Source organism: Thamnophis sirtalis, unplaced genomic scaffold (assembly GCF_051295495.1).
Source record: "Thamnophis sirtalis isolate CommonGarterSnake01/CBP01778 unplaced genomic scaffold, rThaSir2_p1.2 scaffold_7, whole genome shotgun sequence".
Lineage (NCBI taxonomy): Eukaryota > Metazoa > Chordata > Lepidosauria > Squamata > Natricidae > Thamnophis > Thamnophis sirtalis.
The window spans coordinates 40,683,884-40,707,052 of NW_028261387.1; the positions used below are offsets into that span (position 1 = coordinate 40,683,884).

Sequence of the window (23,169 nt, forward strand, 5' to 3'; positions counted from 1 at the left end):
CCATTTCAAAGTAAATAAAATATCCATTGTAATATAAACAAAAGGTCCTTTGTAATGTTATAAGTGAAGCAATTATTACCATCAAGCGAAGCCTCCATCTAAAGGAGACCACTATTATGTGTAAAAATAAATCCTATAATAAACTTCAAAAGCTAAGATCTTTTCAGAGGTGATACTCTGTACACCAGTATCTTTCATATTGAAGACACAAGGGATTGTTCCCTGCTTTTGCTCTTTTTCCATACATAAACTTCTACCTGATAACACAATAGTGCACGTTATTTCTTTGAACTTCTGTCTTCTTCCACAATTATGAATTTTGTTTGGTTTCCAAAATGCCTGTTTATGAGTCCTTCAGAGTCATGTATTGAGGAGGGGGGCTTTATACTTTTAATCGATCAGTAAGTCAATGAAACACATTGAGTTGCCTAAACCTGATCTTCACAGGGAACACTAGTAATACAAGGAACAGAATATTAATCTTTGAAAGCAAATAGCACTAAAAGACTAGATTTAACCTTAGGTTAGACACCATGCAGCTAAAGTAAAAGGCTGTGGAAAATAGATTTGGCTGCAGTTTAAATCTAGTACTTTATTTGTCCTCTACATCATCTTTGACTGTTGGCTTATTGTAATGGTTAATTACAAATATTTTGTATTAAAATAATGACATGTTAATACTATATGCTACATTCACTGATATGTGACAGCCAGTTTGGTGTAGTGGTTAAAGATCTGGCCTAGAAACTATGAATTCTAGAGTTGTATTAGGCATGAAAGCCATCTGAGAGCCTTTTAAGTCATTCTCTCTCAGCATCCGACCTTGCAGGGCTCTTGAGAGAAAATAGGACACAGCAGTTTTAGGTATGTTAACCAGTGGTGGGTTTCAATTTTTTTTAGAACCTCTTCTGTAGGTGTGGCCTGCTTTGTGGGAGTGGCTTGCTGGCCATGTGACCTGGTGAGAGTGGCTTGCTGGCCATGTGACTGGGTAGGCGTGGCCAACTTGTAAAATGTGATGAAACTCACTTAACAACGCTCTTGCTTAGCAACCAAAATGTTGGCTCAGAAACTTTGGCATTTGAAGCGCGGAAGTCTTAAAGCTGTCAAGTTACAAGACCCTTGCACCCCTAACACTTTAGAAAAAAAAAACAACCCCAGGGTTGTTCAAACTTGACAGCTTTAAGACTTGTGGACTTCAACACCCAGAATTCCTCCTCTCGCTCTTCATCTTGATGATGTGCGGACGCCGGGGGGAGGGAGCTGAAACTGGTTCTAAACGGCACTGTAGATTTGTGGAACCTCTTCTATAGAAGAGGTTAGAACTGTCAGGAACCCATCCCTGATGTTAACTGACTATGTATGTATGTATGTATGTATGTATGTATGTATGTATGTATGTATGTATGCATGCATGCATGCATGCATATGTGTGTGTGTGTGTGTGTTGTATTTGTGCTGATAAATAAATATATATATGAAAAAGGAAGGATAAATATAGAAGTAGTAGTCACATCCAATATTCAGTGCATGAACAGAGAGGTTTTTTTGTCTCCTGCTGCTTCCTTCCTGTGTGCTCCAAATAGAACTGTGAAGATCTCCCAAACTTCTAAAACAGGTTGGAAGGTGCACAGGAACAGAATAGAGAAAGATGGAATGCAAATACGTCTTTAGATGAATTAAGTGAGACATTTTACCATGAAACAGCTGTTTGTGGAATATGTGTGTATGTGTATAATTCACACAACCAGCAATTTATTGATTAAAATACACAGAATTAAAAGCAAAATATTGCCAAGGCTAAATTTGATAGTGAATGATAATATTCGTGACGTTAAGGCAGTTTTTGTGCGACAACGCCAATCCGAGCTGTTTCTTTCCTGAACCAACTCATCAGAGAACGGAGGATTCCAAGACGCTACCTGCGGAATCCCTCCCCGCCTCCCTCCGACCGTATTCAAAACTACGTATCCCACAATGCCAAAGAAACAAGAGGCGCGCGGCAACATTTTTTTTACGCGCATGTTCGCAACCAAGAAGTCCGTCCCCTTAGGGCGGGAACCTCCATCGGGGTTGGTCGATACGGCTGTCGTTTATATTGAGTTCGAGGGTCAGAGGGCGCGAAGGTGAGTGGCTGCTGTTGGGGACTCGTGGTGCTGAGGGATGGGGGTGACCGGGGCTGTCCTGGGGGCGGGGGTGTCTGGGGGTTTACTGAGTGGTGAACGCCTGAGTGGCGAGGATGGGAAGGGCCTGCCGGTTGGGAGTCTGACGGCCTAAGTGGGCTCTGAGGCCAAGATTGGGGGGCGCGGTGTTGGATGCATTGGGGGGGATGGAGCTCGGCCTGCGGTGACGGATTTTACGAATCCCCGCTGATTCTGGGATGCGGAATTGCCAGCTTCCCTGCTTAGCGCTGGTTGGGCCGGGGAGGTTGCAGCAGCTCAGTGAACAGAATCGAGAGAAGCGATGATTTGGGAGGTGGAGGTACAAGGGAAGACTCAGTGAGGCCTGGCTGGCAAGTTGCATTGGGGATCCAGGGGCTGGATTAGCCGGTGTGATTTACGGAGCAAAAAGAGAAGTAAAAGGAAGGAATAGCTATGGCTTATGGGAAGGGATGTATGTTACTTATTCCGAGATTTTATTAATGGCTAAAGTCTTGAAGTGGTATTGGTTACAGTATTTTATCAGTTTTAGGGAGAAAGACTTCCAACTCCCCGTGCTTTGCTCTTGAAGCTAGCAGTTATCTAAAATTCAGGCTGTGGGAATAAAAGGACAAATAATTGAAAGGCAGTTGCTCAGGTTGATTGGCAAGAATGGAGTTTTTAGATGTCAATCAGAAGTGATGCAGCTAGTTTTTGGGGGGGATGCGGGTTATGACTGGTTTAAACATATTAAATATCAAAAGTCTATCAAGAGTGAAGTCTAGAATGATAGGCACAGTAGAGAGAGCTGGGTAGTTTATTAGACTTGTTTTTCTGCAAGAGCATGGTTGGTGGAAAGATACCATGCTAATGGTTTCCCTTTTAAACAATAGTTTATTTCTTTCCTGCTGCAATAAACTGAGTATTTAGGTTTGTAAATTGGAAAATAACTAGGATAGATAATGTGGATAGAAGTAGATATATGATCTTTGGAAGAAAGTATGTTTCTTGAGAAATGCAGTGATGAAGATACTGAGTACGAGTTTATTAGGCAGTAAATCTCATTACCAATAGAATCTCCTTGACAATATTGTATTCACAGGATGCACTCTTTAAAGACTTGGAAACAGAAATCTGATTAAAATATACCTGTTACTCTATTGGTTGAGAAATGTGATCTTGCATTGTGTTAAATATGCCAGACTAAACATCTAATTTAGATACAAGACTTTTAGATTATTTCCTCTGCAAATAATTGTCTGTCCACCATTTAAAAGAAGCCTTAAGAGAAAAAAATGTCCATTTGGTAACTACCCAGGCTTTCCAAAAGTATCTCTTGAATGTGGAATCAGAGCTCCAAGAATAGATGTTATTAGAAATCCATGTGGTGAACGATAAGCTTTTTATTCATGGCCAATAAATATTTTGTGATTTAGGGTCAAGTATTGTGTGCGTCATGTGTGTGGTTTACATAGTTATCTAATTAGCCATGGTGCATTTTTCTTGTATTGTGTCATGATCATTGTTTCCCACTGATAAGTTCTTACACGCAAGTATATTGTTACTACTTCAAATCTCCCTTTCTGACGGATATTGAATTTATGTATTAAATTTACATAAGAGTTTTATCTCATTGGATCCATCCTAATGTGCACTGGGTTATGTCACTTAGTTGAGACATTGCACTAAGATATATTGTGGTTGCTTGCTTTTTTTGCCATCATATTTTGAAGATTCATTCATTGTAGCTTATTTATGAATCAGCCGTTATGGAGTATTCAAACAGTGTTAAAATCTTGGCCAGTATAATTTGTAATCATTACCATTTTAAATGATTGATGATGTAATATATTCTAGAGAAATTTGGCAGTTTCCTTCTACTAAAACTCTGGTTTCTCTTCAGATCGTATAAATCTTTCGTCTTCTACTAAAACACATTAAAAATACCTTGGGGTCTTTTAGAGTGCAAAAACTAGCTTTTCTTTTAGAAATGTGGGTATTTCCAAATTGATCAATAAGTCTGATCACTCTCATGATATAATATTGATTGTGGTAACTGGATGAATGTTGAATTCTACTTTATCTACAGTGTGTAGATAGATGGAATAGTTTACATGCTCAGAAGCATTTGTTGAATGAAATACTTTATATTCTAATGTCCCAAAGTGCATTTTAATAATAAGTATTTTTAGGTAAATTTGGGTAGTATATGCTATACTTTTATTTTTTATATAAATAATCATAAAATAAAAGAAAGGACAAAGATAATTATAATGTATTACATTAAAAAAATTACAAACAAACCCTGAAAAGAAAAAAACAACAGAAAAAAGAAAGCATAATGTATTATAGTACTTAGCAGTTAACAAATTTATTTATATTTATGTATATATTTCTAATATATAGCCCTATAATTATAGTATGTGCTGTACTTGATAAAGAATCTTATATCATCTGATCATTTTATTCTATCATTTAAAATCCAAACAGAAGAAAAGATATGACAGTTGGATAGTCTTTTGCTTTGACTATATGAAATTCTCCCCTAACCAGACAGTCGTCATTTTTCAACTTCTTCAGCCATTTTGATTTGTTTGATTTGGATTATTCTTGAAACATTTTGCAGCTACTTCACAAACTTCAGTTATCTGATCAAGAAGCATGCTTTTGTATCTAGCAAGATATGAGTTTTATATCATTGCAAGACATTACATCCTAGTAACTGATAATTTGTGCTTACAAAACTTAGGATATCAGCTATAAACTTCAACTATCTTCATTTAGATTTAACAGTCAGTCTGAAATTTGCTTCCTTATTTGCCAAGAACTTCTTTACCACACCTTCTATCAGCATTTGTTTAGAGTTAAATGATGTAATCTCATATTGTATATTCATTCAAAATTTGGCAGTTACTTTGCCTGGAATTTTGCCTGGAAGCTTAACATTGCTTTGCCTGGAATTTGTCCTGGTCTGAAGTGGCTTCTTAATCACAGCTGAAAAGTCTTCTGTATATTAGTGAGATGTGTCATAAAAAGTGGCTCTCATTTCTGGTTAATGTTAACCAGAATTTGAAATTGTATTGTATTGAAACAGTGTTCATTTCTTTTCCAATTCTGTTTAATTAAAAAATACTATCTAGTCTACATTTATGCATCAAGAAGAGCCATAGTTTAGGGAGTTACTTTGTATGGATATAATGTAATCAATCTCGCTCCTAGAAAGGAGTTGGGTTAGTTTACTATCATACAAATGAGTCTTAAGCATGATTAAAAAAATAAAAATGGCATACAGTACACTTACATGCTGTACTGATAACAAAAAGCAATTGAACAGAAATATATAACAGCTAATTACCCTATATAAAATATTGCCATGAATTAATGTTTGATATTAATATTAATGACAACTTGGGGAATAAAAGCTTAGATATATTAGGAAAAATGTTTTTAAAATCATATTTGTATAACTGCTCATTTCATATGAAAGTGACTCTGAGTGGCGTACAAGTATCTAGAGGTATTTTCATTCCATATTTATTTTATAATGAACCTGCTTTGGGTTGTAGTCTATGATATTCATCATAAGGTGAAAGTTATCAATATTTGGGTGTTACTATTGTAGTAATCTAGTAATTATAAGCATAGAACTTTAATAATATTAATTTATTAAACTTGTATCCTATTTAATTCACAGTGATTTGGGATAGCTCAAAACAATCAAATAAAGGAATTGAAGTAATTATCATTATAATATGGTGGAAAGTGAGAACAAACTATTTTGGGATGGATGCACATTTGTGCTAAGATAGAAAGTTATTTGCAATGAAAAAGCAAATCTGAATTTGAAAAAGTAACTTGTTGATATATTATGATACGAAATAGAGAATAGAGGGTTGATTATGATTGAATTATTTACTTTTGTATTCAGCCTGACCCTAACCTTTTTATCTAGTTCAAAGAAGTGGAAATTAATAGCTACTCATCTTCAAAACTTATTCTGGTTTGTTCAACAAATCACGTTTCAAACAGTCTATGGATTAGCATATTTTGTGAATGTAGTTATGGATTTTGGTCAGTATTGTGTTTTTAAAAATGCAGTTTTAAAATAACTTAAATGAAGATTAGGAAAAATATATAGTGTACTTAACATTGATTAAATTTTATACTCAAGCCAAACATCAGCTAGCCATACCCTTACTGGGATTAGAACCTGTGCTGTATTGCATCTTAGGCAGATGTGTTAACCATTAAGCCACAAGGTTCTTCTCCTTATCAGCTGAGCCAGGGAGAAAGGTATATATTTAAAGTCATCAACCCAGCTGATTGAAATAGATCTATACTAGTCTCCCTTTATTTATTTATCAGCACAAATACAACACAAATGTAACAAAGGCAACAGTAAAAATATTGGGTTTCTGTCGTGATGGACTCTTGTGACGAGCCGATCGACAGATAATGGAAGCAGTTAGCTTCCTCCCATAATGGGGCATACCAGGGGTTGTGACTTTAAATATATACCTTTCTCCCTGGCTCAGCTGATAACGGAGGACAGCCTGTGGCTTAGTGGTTAACATCTCTGTTAACATATATATATATATATATATATATATATATATATATATATATATATATATATATATATATATATATATATATATATATATATATATATATATATATATATATATATATATATATATATATATATATATATAAAGTACATGCATTCCATAACATTTCTATATTTTCAGGAGGAAGCCACACTGTTTTCACATCCTAGTAACTGATAATTTGTGCTTACAAAACTATGCAACCTGGTTTTCACATAATTTACTGAGAAAACCATTCAAAGTGAACTATAATTTAGTCTAGGATCTGAATCCTGTCACTAACTTCAAAAACTGAATTATGTATTTGGTTTTTTTTAAATTGTCACTAAAACTAGATAATTTTAATTTAGAAATTGTCCAGTGTAACTTTTTCACATATTCATTCTGTTACTTATTAGTTTTACAGGACAATGCATTTTTGAAAATAAACATTTTTGGTGAACAGCTTTGTTCCTCACTAGGTTAAGTGACACTTTGCACTTCCTTTTTTTTTTTAACTTTTAAACATTTTTATTTCAATTTCATAACATACAATCACATGTATACTATATATAGCCAATATCATATAGTATTAAATAGTGATTACATCAGTTCCTCTTGTCCTCCATGCCCCCAAAAGATTAACACCCATTATTAGCTCTTCTACTCTCCCTACACCTCTTTCTTCTACCTCTCTCTTATTTCCTATCTTCCCTCCCTCTTCCTTTCCTACTCTATTTCCCCTTCCTTTCTCCTTCTTCTCTCTCTACATTCCCCTCCTCCTTATCCTCAACCTCCTCATCTTCCCCCCTTACCCTCTCTCCTATCCCTCCCTTCCCACTTTTCTTCTCCCTTCTGCTTCCCACTCTTCCTTTCGTTGGTGTATTTCCGCTTCCATACTACTCTATTTCCTCTTCCTTTCTCTTTCTACTCTCTCCCTTTACCACTCCTCCTTATACACCTCACCTTCCCCCTTCCCCCTCCCTCCTATCCCTCTCTTCCTATCTTTCTTCTCTCCTCTACTTTCCACTCTTCCTCTGATTCACTTAATGTGTTTCAGCATCTGAGCAAAATCCCTTTTGTGTTGATGGTATTTATAATTCCATTTCAATATACTTAAAAAAGAAAAAAATAACAGTATACATGTACAATCATCCAACATCCCTCCTCCAGTTTAGTAAACTCCACTCCCTCCCACTCGCCCCCCAAGCCCCTAACCTTCCCCCACCCTGACTTCCCAGAACCAATACAAGGTATAAATCTTTAACAAAAGCAGTTTAAGATATACTTAAGAGAAAACATAGAAAGTTAATAACATCTTTGAATTCATATTAGCTCCTCCTTGCTAGGCTAACTATAAATAATTTGTATCATTTCTGATCTTAGTCATAAACTATCTGAAATTTCCTAGACCCATATTTATTTTGAATATAGTCAATCCATTTTTCCCAGTCTGGTTTATATCTCTCATTTGAGTTATCCTTGAGATATGCAACTATTTTATCCGTCTCTGCTAAGTTTGTGATCTTCAATATCCATTCCTAGCTAGTAAACAAATCTTATTTCTTCCAATATTGTGCCACCAACAATCTAGCTGCAGTTATCAAATGCAAAGTCAAGTTGATCTCTACTGCTGTAGAGTCAGTAACAAAGAATAAGGAATAGGTGGATTTTGAGAGAGCATTTTACATAATCCATCATATTTGTGTCCAGAATACCTTAACCTTTTTGTAAATCTACCATGTAATTAATATTAATGTTTTTTCCCCCCAACCCGTAGCAAGGCATTCCCCAGAGCATGACCTTTAACGTTCTCATCCACCTCTTTATTATACAGCAAACAAGCAGCCATATACCAAATCAAACCCTTCAATACTGAGCACTCCATTTCCTGCTAAATTAATCCAATCGCTTAACATTCCATATTAGGGATTTAGTTACCATCCTTAGCCCCCTGAAACTTTTTAATAGCCATCTGAACATCTTGAAATTTAACCTTTGGCCTAGCTCCTCCCACTGTTTCTGATGTAACACCTGTATGCTCCTGAACGATGGCTTGTGTACGTTGCTTTCTTAATTCCTGTTCCATTCGCCTGGTAACCACACGGTTTTGTCTTTGTTCTTTAGCATCTTGTACCTCTGAAAGAACAAGTTGATCCTCCCTTGTTAGAACTTGAGTGGCTTGCTTTCCATCATATCCTTCTCCTTGTCTAGTTCTAGAGGGAGAGGGTTGTCCACCCATCAGTACGTTGGTGTAGAAATCTTGAGCTTTCCATACTGTATTGAGGCGATGTCTTTTTCCAAGATAGCTAAATGTGATGCCAGTTGGTGCGTCCCATCTAAACTGTATCTGGCGATTTTTGAGCTCTTCCACTAGAAAGGCATAATCTTTCCTCGATCTCAGCATTTTAGGTGGTATCTCCTTCAAGACAGTCACCTCCCGACCCCGGATTTGAAGCTTATTTTTGTAGGATTCCTGTAATATCGTATTTCTCGCACTATATCTCTTGGCAATTGTTTTTCTTTTGCCAGCGAGAAATTAACTCTGTAAACCTTTTTGATTTGCCAGTCAAGATTCCCTCCCGCCATCAGGTCGAAGGCTTCAGAGAGAGTCTGTTTCAGGTTCTCCTGTGTACTTTCAGGGAGACCACTTATCCTTAAAGCCAATTCCATTTGCCTATACTGTAGCATTAGGATTTCATTGTCTGCATCGCTAACCTTTTGCTGGACCGCCTCCAGTTTCGTTGTCAATTTTGTATTGGCGTCACTAAGTTCTTCTAACTTTTCTTCAAGGTCCTGTGCATAGCCAAATATTAAGTTCATAACCATCACAAAGTCACTCCTAATCATTTGGTTATATGTCATAAGTTTTTCATACATCTTTTTGTTAGAAGCAGCTATCTCTTCCTTAAATTTTTTCCCCCATCATAACAGCATGAGTTTGTAATGCATTGATTAATTCCTTCTGCAGAATTTGTCTTGTCAGGGGGTCCCCTGCAGATGTAGAAGGGAGTGATGATTGTATTTTAGCAGAAGGTGCTGGTGAATTTCCGGCACTTTTTGATGCGGGGGGAGGAGGGGGGAGGAATCTTTGCTTAGAAGCCATCTCGAACTTAATCTTCTTTAGTCAGTTAAAAAGTCCAGGAAGTCCAATTATACAGCAATTGCTATTTGTTTTGATAATAAATCTCTTCTTGACAGTAAATCACTTTTAGGCTTCGCAGAAGCTCTACCCGAGGCACGCCCCTCCTACACAGCTCAGCGCCATTTTTATAGAACTTTCAGCAAGCAATCAGCAGAAGGAATTCTTTACAATGGAGCTAAAAAGATTAATACATACAATTAAGAAGCTCACAAGTATTGGTTCAGCTCGGCTTGAAGTCCATAATAAATCATTGTGCTGAGAATGGGCGAAAACCTTCGTTCTGCAACAAAAGGCAGAATAAATCCTGGCACGGAGCTGCCATGCTACAGCCGGTGCTTTCCGACTTTCTTCCCGGCGTTTATGCTGAAAAAGCTAGTTGAAAAACTTCCGATGCATAGCTGCTCATCTCTCTCTTCTAAGCCTGAAAGGAGGATAGATAAACTGCTAAACAGCTTGATAGATTGCTGTTTAGACAGATTAACGACGCCAAGTTTCCAGAGCTGTTAGAAATAACAACTCTCTGTCAGGCCCCGCCCACCGGAAGCTCACACTTTGCACTTCCATTGGCGTTGGGCAACTACAACAGAATCAAATAAATTTATATCTAAATGTATGATGTACCTTGATTTCTCATTTGTAGAAACATCTTTTTATATCCTGGAATTTTATTTTTATTAGAAATTATGTTATTGTTTAACACCAACACATTATTGTGCATTTATTTATTTACATTTATTTTGTAGGAGATTTCCGTTTTTGGAAAAAGGTTGCCAAATCAAAAAAATGAGAAAGGAATTATGTGAAAATATATATTTTATTTTTTAACATGCATTATAATAGTCTTTTTCAAATTGGTGTCCATCAGATATTTTTTAATTTAGTTATAGTAGTTCAATTAATAAGACCACCTTTCCAATTGTCTTGACTCTGGGTAGCTGACAATAGTTAAAAATAGATAGATAATCAGTAGCTGAGATAAACCATGAACAAAAATTATGCAATATCTGCCATATCTTTTAACAATTGTCACGTATATGATGGCTCTTCAGCTATATTGACTTGGAGTTTTGGAAGTTGCATGCCCAGTGCATCTAAGAAACGAGCTATCTAAAAACTCTGGTAGTATAGATTGATACAACTGATTTGTTCTTCAACATCAAGTATATCTACAATCTTACTGCACTTAATATTTGCTTATTATTAATCCCTAAAATAATTTAATTCTTTAGTCTGTTGGTACATCAACTCATCATTAAAACTTATGAATATTGATTTGTAAAGATTTGCCTAGAGTGTTCACATGGTATTATACCTCAATGGTTGTCCTTTCAGCATTTTATTTTTCCTAATATTTAATTTAATAGGGCAAATTATGGTTTTGGTGAGTATTTAACAAATAGTTTATATGGATGAAACTATTAAGAATATTGAGATAATGAAGATAATTAAATCCCACCAGTTAGATGTAGGTTCCCTCACACAGAAATGATTTTCATTGATGAAAATCATGCTTAATTGCTAATATCAGATGAGGTCCAAATTCCATGATGGTGATAAATTGATTTCTATCTTTTTTCCATAAATATGTTCCCTGCCTTTTATCTTATTTTTTCTAAGCCATTCGTTCTTATTATATCTAAATAATTAAATTACCAGATTGTTAGTTACTTATTCACAGAATAAGCAATATTTTTAAGTTTGTACAACCTTAAGGTCTGTAAAGGATTCTGAAGTCAAGGAGATTATTCTCTGATTGGCTTGACTCTTGCATGTCATGGATTATAAAGGAAGCCAGATTATTCTATCAGATTTCTATGAGGGTATACTTTAAATCACCCAATTTCATGTGAGAATTCTATCCCATCTTGTATAAAAATGAAGGTTTATTTTTATCTTTACTAGTTTGAATGAGTCAGTATCAAATATTTTGAATCGTATACCAGATTCAAAAATTGCTGGATTAAATTGATCAATTTCTTCTAGCTGGTTTTGCCTTTTGGTCATTTTAATACAGTAGATAATTTTTACTAAATGCTAAATAAGGAAATATTATCCATTTATTGGGCCTGGCTATTGAGAACATTACAGTATTTTATTGTTCTGTGCCAGACAGGAGGAATTATTTGTTTTGTTTTCATTCCTTTGAAAAAGTGCTGTGACTTCAGGCTTAATTCATTGACCTGTATGATTTTATTCTATACTGTTATATCTGCATAGAAGAATATATTTTGATTAATATATTGATAATATTCCATCCAGACAAAAGAGAAATATAATTCTTACTTTGAGCAGATAGCTGGCCATGTTATAAAATGTCCAGACAGTTTTTATGATCAGGATGCCTTTATACCATTTTGATCAATGCATCAGAGGTGGATCTATTCTTGTATGACTATAATTGATCATAACCATCCATGTTAGTATATGGATTTGTTTGTATCTTGAAAATCTGATTTTAGTTGCATTGATTGGTGACTGGACCATAATGGATACAAAAACATTTATCTGATCCTAATTTTTATTAGAGTCTACTCTTTTCCCTGTCCTATCTTTTGTTATAAAAACTGTAGAATGATGTCACAAAGTACAATTACAATGAATTTATCTGCTTTTTTAAAATTGAAAGTCAGCTATTGAAATTATCTGTCTGATTTATGTACATATACAGATTTCATTTGTTTTATTACAAATTTTACCTATAAAATTTAAATATTGGTATAATGTACAAAGATCCCATAAAGTTGAAATTCATTGGATATTTTGTTAATATGCAAAAATAGTTGCAACCCTGAGTATTATTAAGTGTTCATAGTGTTCTAATTTTTTAAACAGATTCAAACTATATGACAATCTTCCAGTCATTCTTAGTAAACTATAAAAAAGCTAGCTAATATCAATATCATGACTTGTTTGAACCAGAGTTAATCGGGCTGAATTTTGTAATCTAATTTCTGTGCCAGTGTTCAAACTTAATCTAAGGGATATTAATGCACTAAATCAGTTTTTCCTGCTACAGTAGAAGTTTAGCAGGAGCATCTTCAAACTTAGGTTGGTATGGCATGGTCATGTGCTATAGGAATAGAGAAATAAAAAACAGTGCCTGGATTTTTTTATAGGACATAATGTATTTTCTAGGTAATATTATTTTAACACATTACTTTTTTGAATGACTGAAGATTTTTTACAATATCTACAGTAGTTTCTGTGGAAAGCTTGGTGATGCTGCTTTTAAAAACATTTTAAAATCTAAAAATATGTTTTCTATACCAAATATCTTGTCCCTACTTAACAGGTGTAAGTGGCATTATTTCTAGAATGTGTCCACTTAACCAAATGTTAGACTTTTAAAAAAGATATACAGGCTCGAGGGAAAGAGAACCTTGAAAACCAGAACAATTTTGCAGTGCCAGATGGAGAGATACCATTTTAATAGGATTTCAGTAATAGCCCTTCTCCCACCCAGGAAATTTTGGTACTATTTTGATATTGTTAAAATAAATTATGTTATAAATGTTAATGTTTGTAATAAGTATTTTTTAACAAATCAGCAGAATGTCATGTACACTGTTCCCAAATTTACATATGGCCTAAGCTGTACTGTAATGTGGTTTTAGATTTAACTGAGCATGTTGTGAAAATCCAGGGTTATATCCAAACCAAAATAAATCTTGGTTCAATATACAGTGATCAAAGCAAACCAGAACTTTCTATCATATGTGAATGATTTTTTTCATTCTTAAAATTAATCTGATTTTGAGAGGGTAGGAGAAAGGAATAAGGTTCATATATAGTACTACTTCAGAAGAAGTGTACTTCCACAAATTTTTAAATAAAAGACTACAATTTCAAATACATTTGTCCAGATCTCTTCATTCTTGAGGCCAGGGGGTGGGGTGGAAAATCTGCTGTTACTTTTCAGGGCTGTATCAGTATGATTAAATGTGTATACAAAGTGGGAGATTGTGTGATGGCCTACAGTGAAATGGCAGTGTCCCAAGAAGGAGGAAGCACATTCCAAGGCGGGGGGTGGGGGAGGGGGGAAGAAACGAGACAACACAGCCTGGACCTAAATTGGAGATAGAGGAAGAGATTTAGGATAGCCATTGCTCTAAAATCTTCCTAATACTCCATTAGGGTGAGAGTAGTATAGCTTTAGTCTGGCAAGATTCTGTCTATATGGTGTGAGTAAATAAAGAACTGAACTTTGGCTAGATTGTTTTATTTCATTCTTGATCTGAACTTGACAATAAGAACTTTTAACAAATTCAAGTATGACTCAGATGAAATCGCAATTAAATATAAATTTTATTACTCTTACCATTTTCTAAGCTATTAAAATAAATACAATGCAGGGACCTATAGCTCTACTTCACTTTTTTTGTAGAAAGTACTTGGGGGAAAGAGGGCTGTGTCTTTTGGCCCATATAATAGTAGGAGAAAATTTGTGAACCTTTTAGAACTATAGACATGCAGTATTGTGACCTACAATACATCTAAGATTTTTCATAATTATATGAATAGATGAAGAGATTCTGGTTAAAAGCACAATGCCTAATATACAGTCAGAACTGAAGAAGCTTCTTGGACGAGGTAAAACATTTTCAAGGAAAAAAACGAAGAAAGTCCAGTTGCCTTTTCGAAAAGCACCTTTGGGACAGACATGACCTGGATGATTGAGAATCACCATAGATATTTACTATCCACTCTTAGGAAAAGTAGTAGTGGTGCAGTATTTTCACAATTTATACCATCTGTCAATTATGTGTTGACTAGACTTCCAAAGTCTTCGGAAGTTATTTTGTAGCCCTTTCTAATCTTAAGAATATCAAGAATAGTAGTGGATTGGATGGCATAAGATCTCTATTAAATGGTGGATCACAGCAATATCACTTAAATATAAATTTATAATTTAACAAAATACAATAAAGTAAAGGGTTGCAAACTTTGATTCATTTTATTCTGCAATGTTCAGGCCCTAATCTTGAGTACTGCATTCAGTTTTTGTTTCCACAGTTGAAGATGATTCAGAAAACTAGATAGCTTCAGAGAAAAGCAACATGGATGATCAAGGGAATAGAAATTAAATTCCATGAAAGAATTGGATGTACTTAGCCTTGGGAGAGGAAAATTGAGGATGATTATAATAAGACGTTGATGACTGACTGTCTTATCTGTGTATGACTTGGACTGTTTGATGGACTCTGATACCTCTATTTCCACGAAAGTAAAAGCCTATTTAAACTGCAGTGTCTCTGTATGCTGGTTTGTGTGTTCTCCAACACAACTTTCACAACGCTTCGCTGAACATACTCGCTCTCCCAACAGGGAGCTTACCTAACAATCTTGCATTGCATTTTTTGGTACTTTTAGCAAGCAGGTTTTCATTGTGTGAATGGGGCCAATTCAGGCTCCTGAGCTTGGCTCTTGATGACAGGTCTGGTTGTGGATTTAGATATAGTTAAAAGTACCTGGCAGTGGCGTGGAAAACATAGCCACGCGCACACCCCGCACAATTACAGCCCGGAGCAGGACCTAAGCCCCTTCCTCGCAGGAACACTTTCCCTCCATTACGAAGTCTTTGAGGCTAATTGTACGGGGTGTGCGCATGCACCTATGTTTTTTTACGGCGTGGAGCCGCTGCGACGCTCTGTGCAGCCATTCCAGGGATTTCAAGGAACGCGAGATGGAGTCTAAACTTTAGAGTTGCGCTGGTCTCAGCGACCCCTGTGAAATGGTCGTTTGACCCCAAAAGGGGTCATGACCAACAGGTTGAGAACCGTTGCCTTAAAGGGTATCACAAAGAAGGAGTTGAGGCCTTGTTCTCTATTACTTCAGAATACAGGACATGATGTAATGGATTTAAATTATAGAAAGGCTGTATCAAGTTAAATTCTAGTAATGATTTCAGTGAGAGCAATTTTACAGCAGAACCAATTATGCAAAAGTTATACATACATCACTGGATGTATTCAAGCAGAAGCCGGGCATCTTCTATTATAGAACCTTTAATTTGGTTTCTGGCACAGGACAAGGGATTGGACTTGATGGTCTGAAAGATTTGAACTTAATGATTCTCTGTGAATATTGTTATTTGCAGAGCATTATATATATGGCACCTGAAAGCATGTATATAATATGTACACTTGATTTAAACATATCTTTTACAATTACTACCAGTTCAGTCATACAGTCATTAATGCAACTTTTCCAAACCCTGATTCCAGTTTTGTTGTATTATAATTTCCATACTCTCCTAGCCAGTTGAAGAGGATATTATTTGTCCCAAAACTTGGGGGGAGGGTTCCAATAGTATCTAGAACTGAAAAATCATGGTCTTAAGTTTGCTCATGGAATTTGTTATGGATGGCTTGAGCAGTGCTAAGCACATAAAGCCATAAGCTAAATGTTCTGGTTCTGAGTTTCTATTTTATAAATCATGTAGAGGCAATACATGTGTGTTACTATTTACTAGACTGATTTGTATGATTTAAGGATTGTATTAATCGCATTTATATTGGAACTACTATTTTGAAATGTGGTTCAAAATGACATGAGCAGTGATCAGTTTTTCTCTCTCACTCCAATTGGACTGTCTTCCTAAAGAGTTCAGTGTAGCATTCTTGATCCATTCTATGTTGTATCCTCCTGGGAAGTTTAGACTGGGAAAAAGTGATTTCATATCTGAATGGGGTTTAAAACCTGCCTTTCCCTGGTTTATGTACAATGCTCCCTCCATTATAATATTTGGTCCTAGTCATTAATTCTGAACTTTATCAACCATTGTATTACCATAGTATTTAGTAGTCTGGTTTACTGATAGTTACCAATCTCTGTGGATGTCCTCCTGATATCCACTATGTTATTGTTGGACTGAAGATTAACACTGGCTTTAAAAATTCTTTCCAGCATGCATTTGGGAGGGACATGTATAACATACAATCCGCTATCATTTTGTTTCCATTTTCCCTCCCTCCCTCCCTCCCTCCCTCTCCCTTTTGGGAGTTGACTCCTGGCAACCACCTGGAGCAGTTCTGCAGTTTTCTTGGCAAAATTTTGGAAGGGATTCACTAGTATATCCTTCCTAGGTTGAGGGAGTAGTGTAAGGTTACCCAACTGGCCTCATGCCTGACTAGAACATTTCTAGCTTCTAGTCTGGTACCTTAACCAGTACACTAAACTGGCTCTCATGTCTCTTTTAGTAATCTGATTATTGCCCAGATATCCTCAATGTATGACCAATATTGGAGTCTCCCCAATATGCTTGCAAATGGTGATGGCCATTAAGAAACATGGCTTTTCTTAATCCTACCGCCTGATCTCCCTGTTGCAGTTGTTAAAACATGTTGTGCATGTCATTAAGCAGAGCATGTAGTGCCTCAGGTTAGGGGAGGCCCTGGGAGGCTTAGTGCAGGCTTAGACCCATCAGACCTTTACCTCTCAAGGCCTCCCTATCCCTGAGATACCCCATGCTCTGTTTGCCAACTGTCTCCATAGCCCTTATGTCTGCTCCCCCCCCCCAAAGATCCCTGCAGGCCTGAGCCACCACCCTCATCATCCCTACAAGGCTTAGATATCCTCCCCACCATTCAAGTATCACTTACTTACTTTTTGAAGATTTGGATTCTAGATTGCTGAACTTGAGTAGGTTAATTAAGTAGAACGAATTGCTTTGTCACACGATTTTGTGGTGCAGTTGTGGAAATGGCTGTCATTTTCCAAGGGACCACAATTCAAGGTAACTGATAAATGGTGGTCACTTCCAGAATCATGTCACACAGCCACATGATGAAATGATCCATTCTGCTTCCCTAATCCAAGCTCTGGAGGTCTTCAAAAGATAAAAGAAGAGAAGGATATAGAGTCTGGTGGGCTGGGAAGCAGGCTCAAGGCCTGCAAGGATCCGGTAGAGTAGGATGGTGGGGGAGATCTGCAGCAGGGGTTGGCAGTATCCCTGTGATTGGTTGTAAGTGTGAACAACTGTGGGCCACTGCATCAGCTACAACTTTGGGACCAAGTCAAAAGTAGCTCTTGGGGAGTCTGCTGTAACTTTGAATGGCTGCTAAGTGACTGGTCATTAAATGAAGACTACATGTAGCTGCTTTGGATCCTATTAATGCAAAATACGGTAGAAGTGCTTTAAATAAGTGATGTGATTAATAGAAAATAATTTCCTGCTTTTGTTCAAATAAATAAAATGGAAGTTGTATTTCCTCAACGACGAAGAAGTCTGTATGTTTAGAGTGATTCCTTTTTCTTTTGAAGTTCCAGATGCTGTTAGGTGTTCAATGATCACACTTCTCAGTTCAACAGCAGCAAGGCTTCACCTCAGATTGTTCCCAAGATTGAGGACTCCTCTGCTCTTCTTTCTGTTATTTAGAGTTTTCCAGAGGCACAGCTCCACTAAAACCGGGAAACTGGCTTCTCACGGCTTTGCTTCCATGGCAGCAATGTCATCCTTTCCCCCACAGAGGTATCATTACTTCCTAGTGTTGGATTTTGAGGCCACGTGTGACAAGCCCCAGATCCACCCTCAGGTAATTATTTGGTTTCAACTTGTTTCTCTTTTCATAAAGGAAGTGGTGGGATAGAAAGACTTTTGCATTCTGTTCTTTGTTACTTAGTATATATTCTGAAGGATGGAGATCATTCCCATTTTATAAGAGGATATGGTATTTGAGAGACCAATATGATTCCAGAGAGTGTTGCCTTTTGTTTCTTACAGCGCCCCCTTGTGTTTTTTCTTGCCAATTGATGATCCACTTTGTCATTTCCAGTTGTGAGAGGAATCCCCAGGGCAACCTGAAGGATTTCTGCTTTTGTGCCTTACATGCTTTGGTTTTCTGAAAATATATTTGAAGCTCTTTCCATTTTCTGTCTAATTTTCAGTGGTAACAAAGTTTGCAAATGACGTAATATGTGGTGTGACCATGCATCCTTATTTGCTGAATTCTGCAGAACAGCTAGAATAATAACACTCCTAAGTATTCCCTTGTTTTCATTAGTTGCACTTAGATGTTAAATTACAAGCCTAAAGAGTTTTGTATTGCTTTAAAAATAAGTTCCAGATGTTCACATTTGCAGGATAAAGTAAGATTGTACTACTGTTTCTGCCAAACCTCACACTCCAATGGGCAGTGCATGTCTTTTTGAAAACAATCTCTTTGAAACTACATAATTTGATCCACTTTTCTCTACTGCAAATTTCCAATATTCTACACCTAAAAATAATGATTCATCACATACAATGTAACATTGTTTAACTGATTTCCTTAATCTGTTCTCATTAAACATGTTTTATTTACCGAGTTTGAGGTAAGGACTTTGGCAAGTATATAGGGAAGTGGGATGGGAAGGAATATTTCCTATTGTATTTGGAGGGCCGAAAGAAATATGATAACTTTTCCTATTGATTACTATAAAAGTGAGAGACAAAAGTCCAGCCCCATACCATCCATGTTCTTGTTTTTAAACCTGTTAATTGTTGTTAATCTTAATTTTAGTACTTTTAATGTTTTTATATTTATGCTTTTATACTATTGGAAGCCATCCAGAATCAGTTGGAATAGTGAGATGGGCACCATAAAAATTTAACATATAAAATAACTAAAAATAAAAGTGAATAATGCATATGCATCTTCCAGTTTTTCCACAGAAAAGCAAATGAGTATGATTTTTAAAAAATCAGAGCATTTTTTTGTATCTTGCATTGGACCTACTTAATTTTAGTATTATTTGTAATCTTTATTAACACTTCTAGTTTCACCTCTTAAGATTTTGAATTGGAAAACATAATTAAATAAAATTAGTTTTTCAGGTATTATGGTGATAACTGCTTGCAGTTTTGGGTTTAAGTGGAGCTGTGTTTTGTGCATTGATTTTACCGGAGATTTGCATTTTACCACCTTGAGGCAATATTATCAGTCAATGTGTCACTTTTGACTGAAAAAAATTTCTTCTTTTAGTGTGCGTAAAAAATTTAAGCATTTTTGAAGTATTTTTAAGCTTCATGAAATCCTGAAACATTGCTATGTTCTAATGGGACAATTACAAAGTAAGAAAGGAACTCAGATGTCCTTTCATTTTGTGACAGATCCATCCAGTTTTAGAAGTCATTCATGGGCCATAACCTTGTTACAATTGGAGGGAACAAGAGATAGGAGGTTTATGGTTTTCATTAACTTATTTCCAGTAACTGCAGAAAAATTGAAAGATATTTCTTACTATTTTTGCTGCTAAATTCAGCTCGTCTTTCTAGTTCAGTTTGAAGAGTATTAATAATCTTGTGCTCCCCATTATTACATTTGGATCAAAAGCTAGGTAAATTACTTTGGAGATATGGCTGTCTCTGTAGTAGGTCATTTTATTGAAAGCAGCTTACCCAAAAGAAAATGAAATTTTACTTTTGTTTTTCATACTCTTCTTCTGTAGGCCTTGCGATTTTGGTGGAAGTGCTGTTGATTGCTTAAAACTAATTTTACAGAAATAGTTTAACTTTTCTTTCGCTTGTTTCTATATGAACCCCTGCAAAAAGCTGTCAAAGTTATAAATTGATATTACTACAATATTGTTGGATATAGGCTTGGTCTGTATCATTTTGATGCAAACCCTGATACATGTAGAGCTGGTTTACAGCTGGCAGTAAAAATGGAGCATGAGTAGAATACAATTATTGTAGATTTGAAGAGCTATGTCTTCCAAATCCTTTCTGTAGAATATAACAAGATGTGCTATTATAGCTTTGCTTAGATTGCTCATGAAAGCTGGAAATTATTCATTTAGATTTGTTCAGAAACTGAATCCATGTCATTGCCTTATCATGCAATTCTCTATCCAGGACAATCAGCTTATATTTGTATAAAAATGTGTAGAGGCACTAAAAATACTTTATTCTCAATATGTTGCTAAAAATAAGAACTCGTTAAAAGGTTTTTTTCCCCCCTTTACTGCAGCCTTTTTTAGTGTGAACCTTGAGCGCACATTTAGAGAAAGCAGCTGATAGGTGAATGACTCAGGGCTAAACTAGCTTGTGATTTAAATGATGTAAGAAAGGGCAGGGTTTTAGAGCACTGGATCAAACTCAGTTTGAAGAACAAAAACACCTGAACTAGCTAGGTTCTGACCTGTAAATGTCCACATAGAGGTTCAGAAACACTTGTTTGTAGGAAAATCAGAATCCTAAAAAGTCCTGATGTCTTTGAGAATAAAAATTAGGAGTTAATAATGGTATGAGATCAAGGCCAGAGTTTGAATATAAAAATGAAGATTGAATACAGTATTTATGGCATCTGAAATATTTAGTTTAGCATTATGCAGATCAGCAATAGCCATGCTGGTGGGGAATTCTGTGAACTATCTGTAGGCCTATCTATGTTGGAGAAAATTTAAGTAGATTGAGGTTGAATATAAATATAATACAATATCCTGCTAGGCTATTTAACTTTAAATAAATAAAAATAAAGTCACTAGCACCAACTCTTAAAATCTTACTGAAAAAATAAAAGATTTTTGTTATAACGATTTCAAATAAATTTATTCCAAATAATCCCCTCCCTCCCAAATTAAATATATTGCTTAACAGAGATGGCGTGTTTAGGCTTGCAATGGTGATAAGAATACTGTTTTTCAAATTTACTCTGAGTGAACTTGTAAAATGTATTTACTGATTACAGGTAATCTTTAATTTATAACAGTTGGCACCGGAAAAAGTGACTTATGACCATTTTTCACATGACTGTTGCAGCATCCCCATGGTCACACGATTGAATTTCAGACATTTGGCAACTGGCTCATATTTATGATGGTTGCAGTGTCCCAAAGTCATGTGATCACCTTTTGTGATCTTTTGACAGGCAAAGCCAATGGGGAAACTAAATTCACTTAGCAACTTTGTCACTAAGTTAACAACTCCAGTGATTCACTTAACAACTGTGGCAAGAAAGGTTGTAAAATGGGGCAAAACTCACTTAACAAATGACTCAATTAGAAACAAATTTTGGACTCAATTATGGTGATAAGTCGAGAACTACCTGTAGCTTGTTCCAAAAATTATATTTCCCCTTTCTCTGTCATGAAAAGCAGTGTATATGTATTTTATTTCTCTCTCTCTCTCTTGTTTGTTAGAAAATGGGCTTTTCTCCTGTGTGCTGCTTGGAGAGTCCAAGCATGGGCTAACTTCTGCCCATCTGCCCAGAGACTGAGTGTAAATTCTTTGGCCAACGCCTCCTGCTCTCTACTGAGTCCAGTTTTCAACTCAATCTAGCCCAGTTAAGACGTAGCCAAGGAATCTCCAGTCTTTGAACAGCTTGGCTTGGACTCTCCATTACTGCTTTATTATTTTATTTTATCATTTTACTTTGGATTTATTGTAGTTTGTTGTTTTCCAGAGGAGGGGGAGGGAGTGGTCACGTGTGGGTTTTCTCTTAGTCTGATTGGTCCAAAGACTGAGAACAAAGCTTTAAATACTGGTGCCTTCCAATCCTGGCCCAGTTTCTCTCAGTCTTTGGTCCAAGCACTGTTGAGAAATAATTAGGTAGGATTTATTGAGTTGCGATCTGCTTCCATTTGGCTTTAATTGGGCATTTTAAAACTTTTTTCTAAATTCTAAATTGTGCAGCTGCGGCCCCAAGGGACAGATCTCTGCCTCGGGCGGTTGGGGAGGGTCCTGTGGGGCGTTTGGCCTCCCCCCCGCGGGCCCGGAGCCTCAGCCCTATCCCCGGGAATGCAGGGGTGCCAGCTCCAGTCTTCAGCTGCTTGAGGAGTAGCTTTCCTTGCAGGAAGCAGTGGCAGCAGCGGCTTCGGCGCCTCGTGGAGCATGCGAGCCGCCCGTGGAACAGCTGATCGCTCCGGGTGGCTGCTGCGCCGCCGAACTTGAGCTAGCTGCTGTGGGGGCCGAGCGGGGGTGAGGACAGCATGCCTGGGTGCTGCGTGGCTCTCCCCGTCTCGATTCAGTGCGGCGCCGGCTCCTGGAAGCCCGGCTGAGCTGCTGGATTTGTTTGCCGGCCTTTTCGCCCGCGCACGGAGTTCCGGTGGCCATTTTAAGGGTCGCCACATGCGCAGTGCCTTACTTCAGCCTGCCTCATGGGTGAGGCCTAGCAAGAGGCTTTGGGCCTAGTTCCCCCACAGGCCTTTAGGCACTGGTCCCGGTGGGGCCTTCGGAGGCCTGTGTTCCTACTCGCTTCGTCGGACACGTAAGTTGGTTATGGACGAGGGAGCGGTGATTCCCCAGGGCCAGGTGGTGGGCCCGACTAGGGGTGAGGAAGCCCTGGATCAGGAGGTGGGGCAGGGGGCGACCCCCCGGGAT

General features: G+C 36.9%; 1 protein-coding gene across 3 annotated transcripts in view; it reads left to right on the top strand.

The window, feature by feature from the left end:
- The first annotated feature begins 2,053 nt into the window (after positions 1-2,053).
- ERI3 (ERI1 exoribonuclease family member 3) overlaps positions 2,054-23,169 on the top strand; it is a 305,203-nt gene continuing 284,087 nt past the window's right edge. The window contains exons 1-2 of one of the 3 annotated variants that reach the window (XM_087719794.1): positions 2,054-2,123; positions 18,132-18,403. In XM_087719794.1, the coding sequence (XP_087575920.1) occupies positions 18,155-18,403 (249 nt within the window). In that variant the 5' untranslated portion in view covers positions 2,054-2,123; positions 18,132-18,154. Of the gene's footprint in view, positions 2,124-17,488; positions 18,404-23,169 lie in introns of those variants that run through there. The other 2 variants (XM_087719795.1, XM_087719796.1) reach the window with 2 other exon arrangements.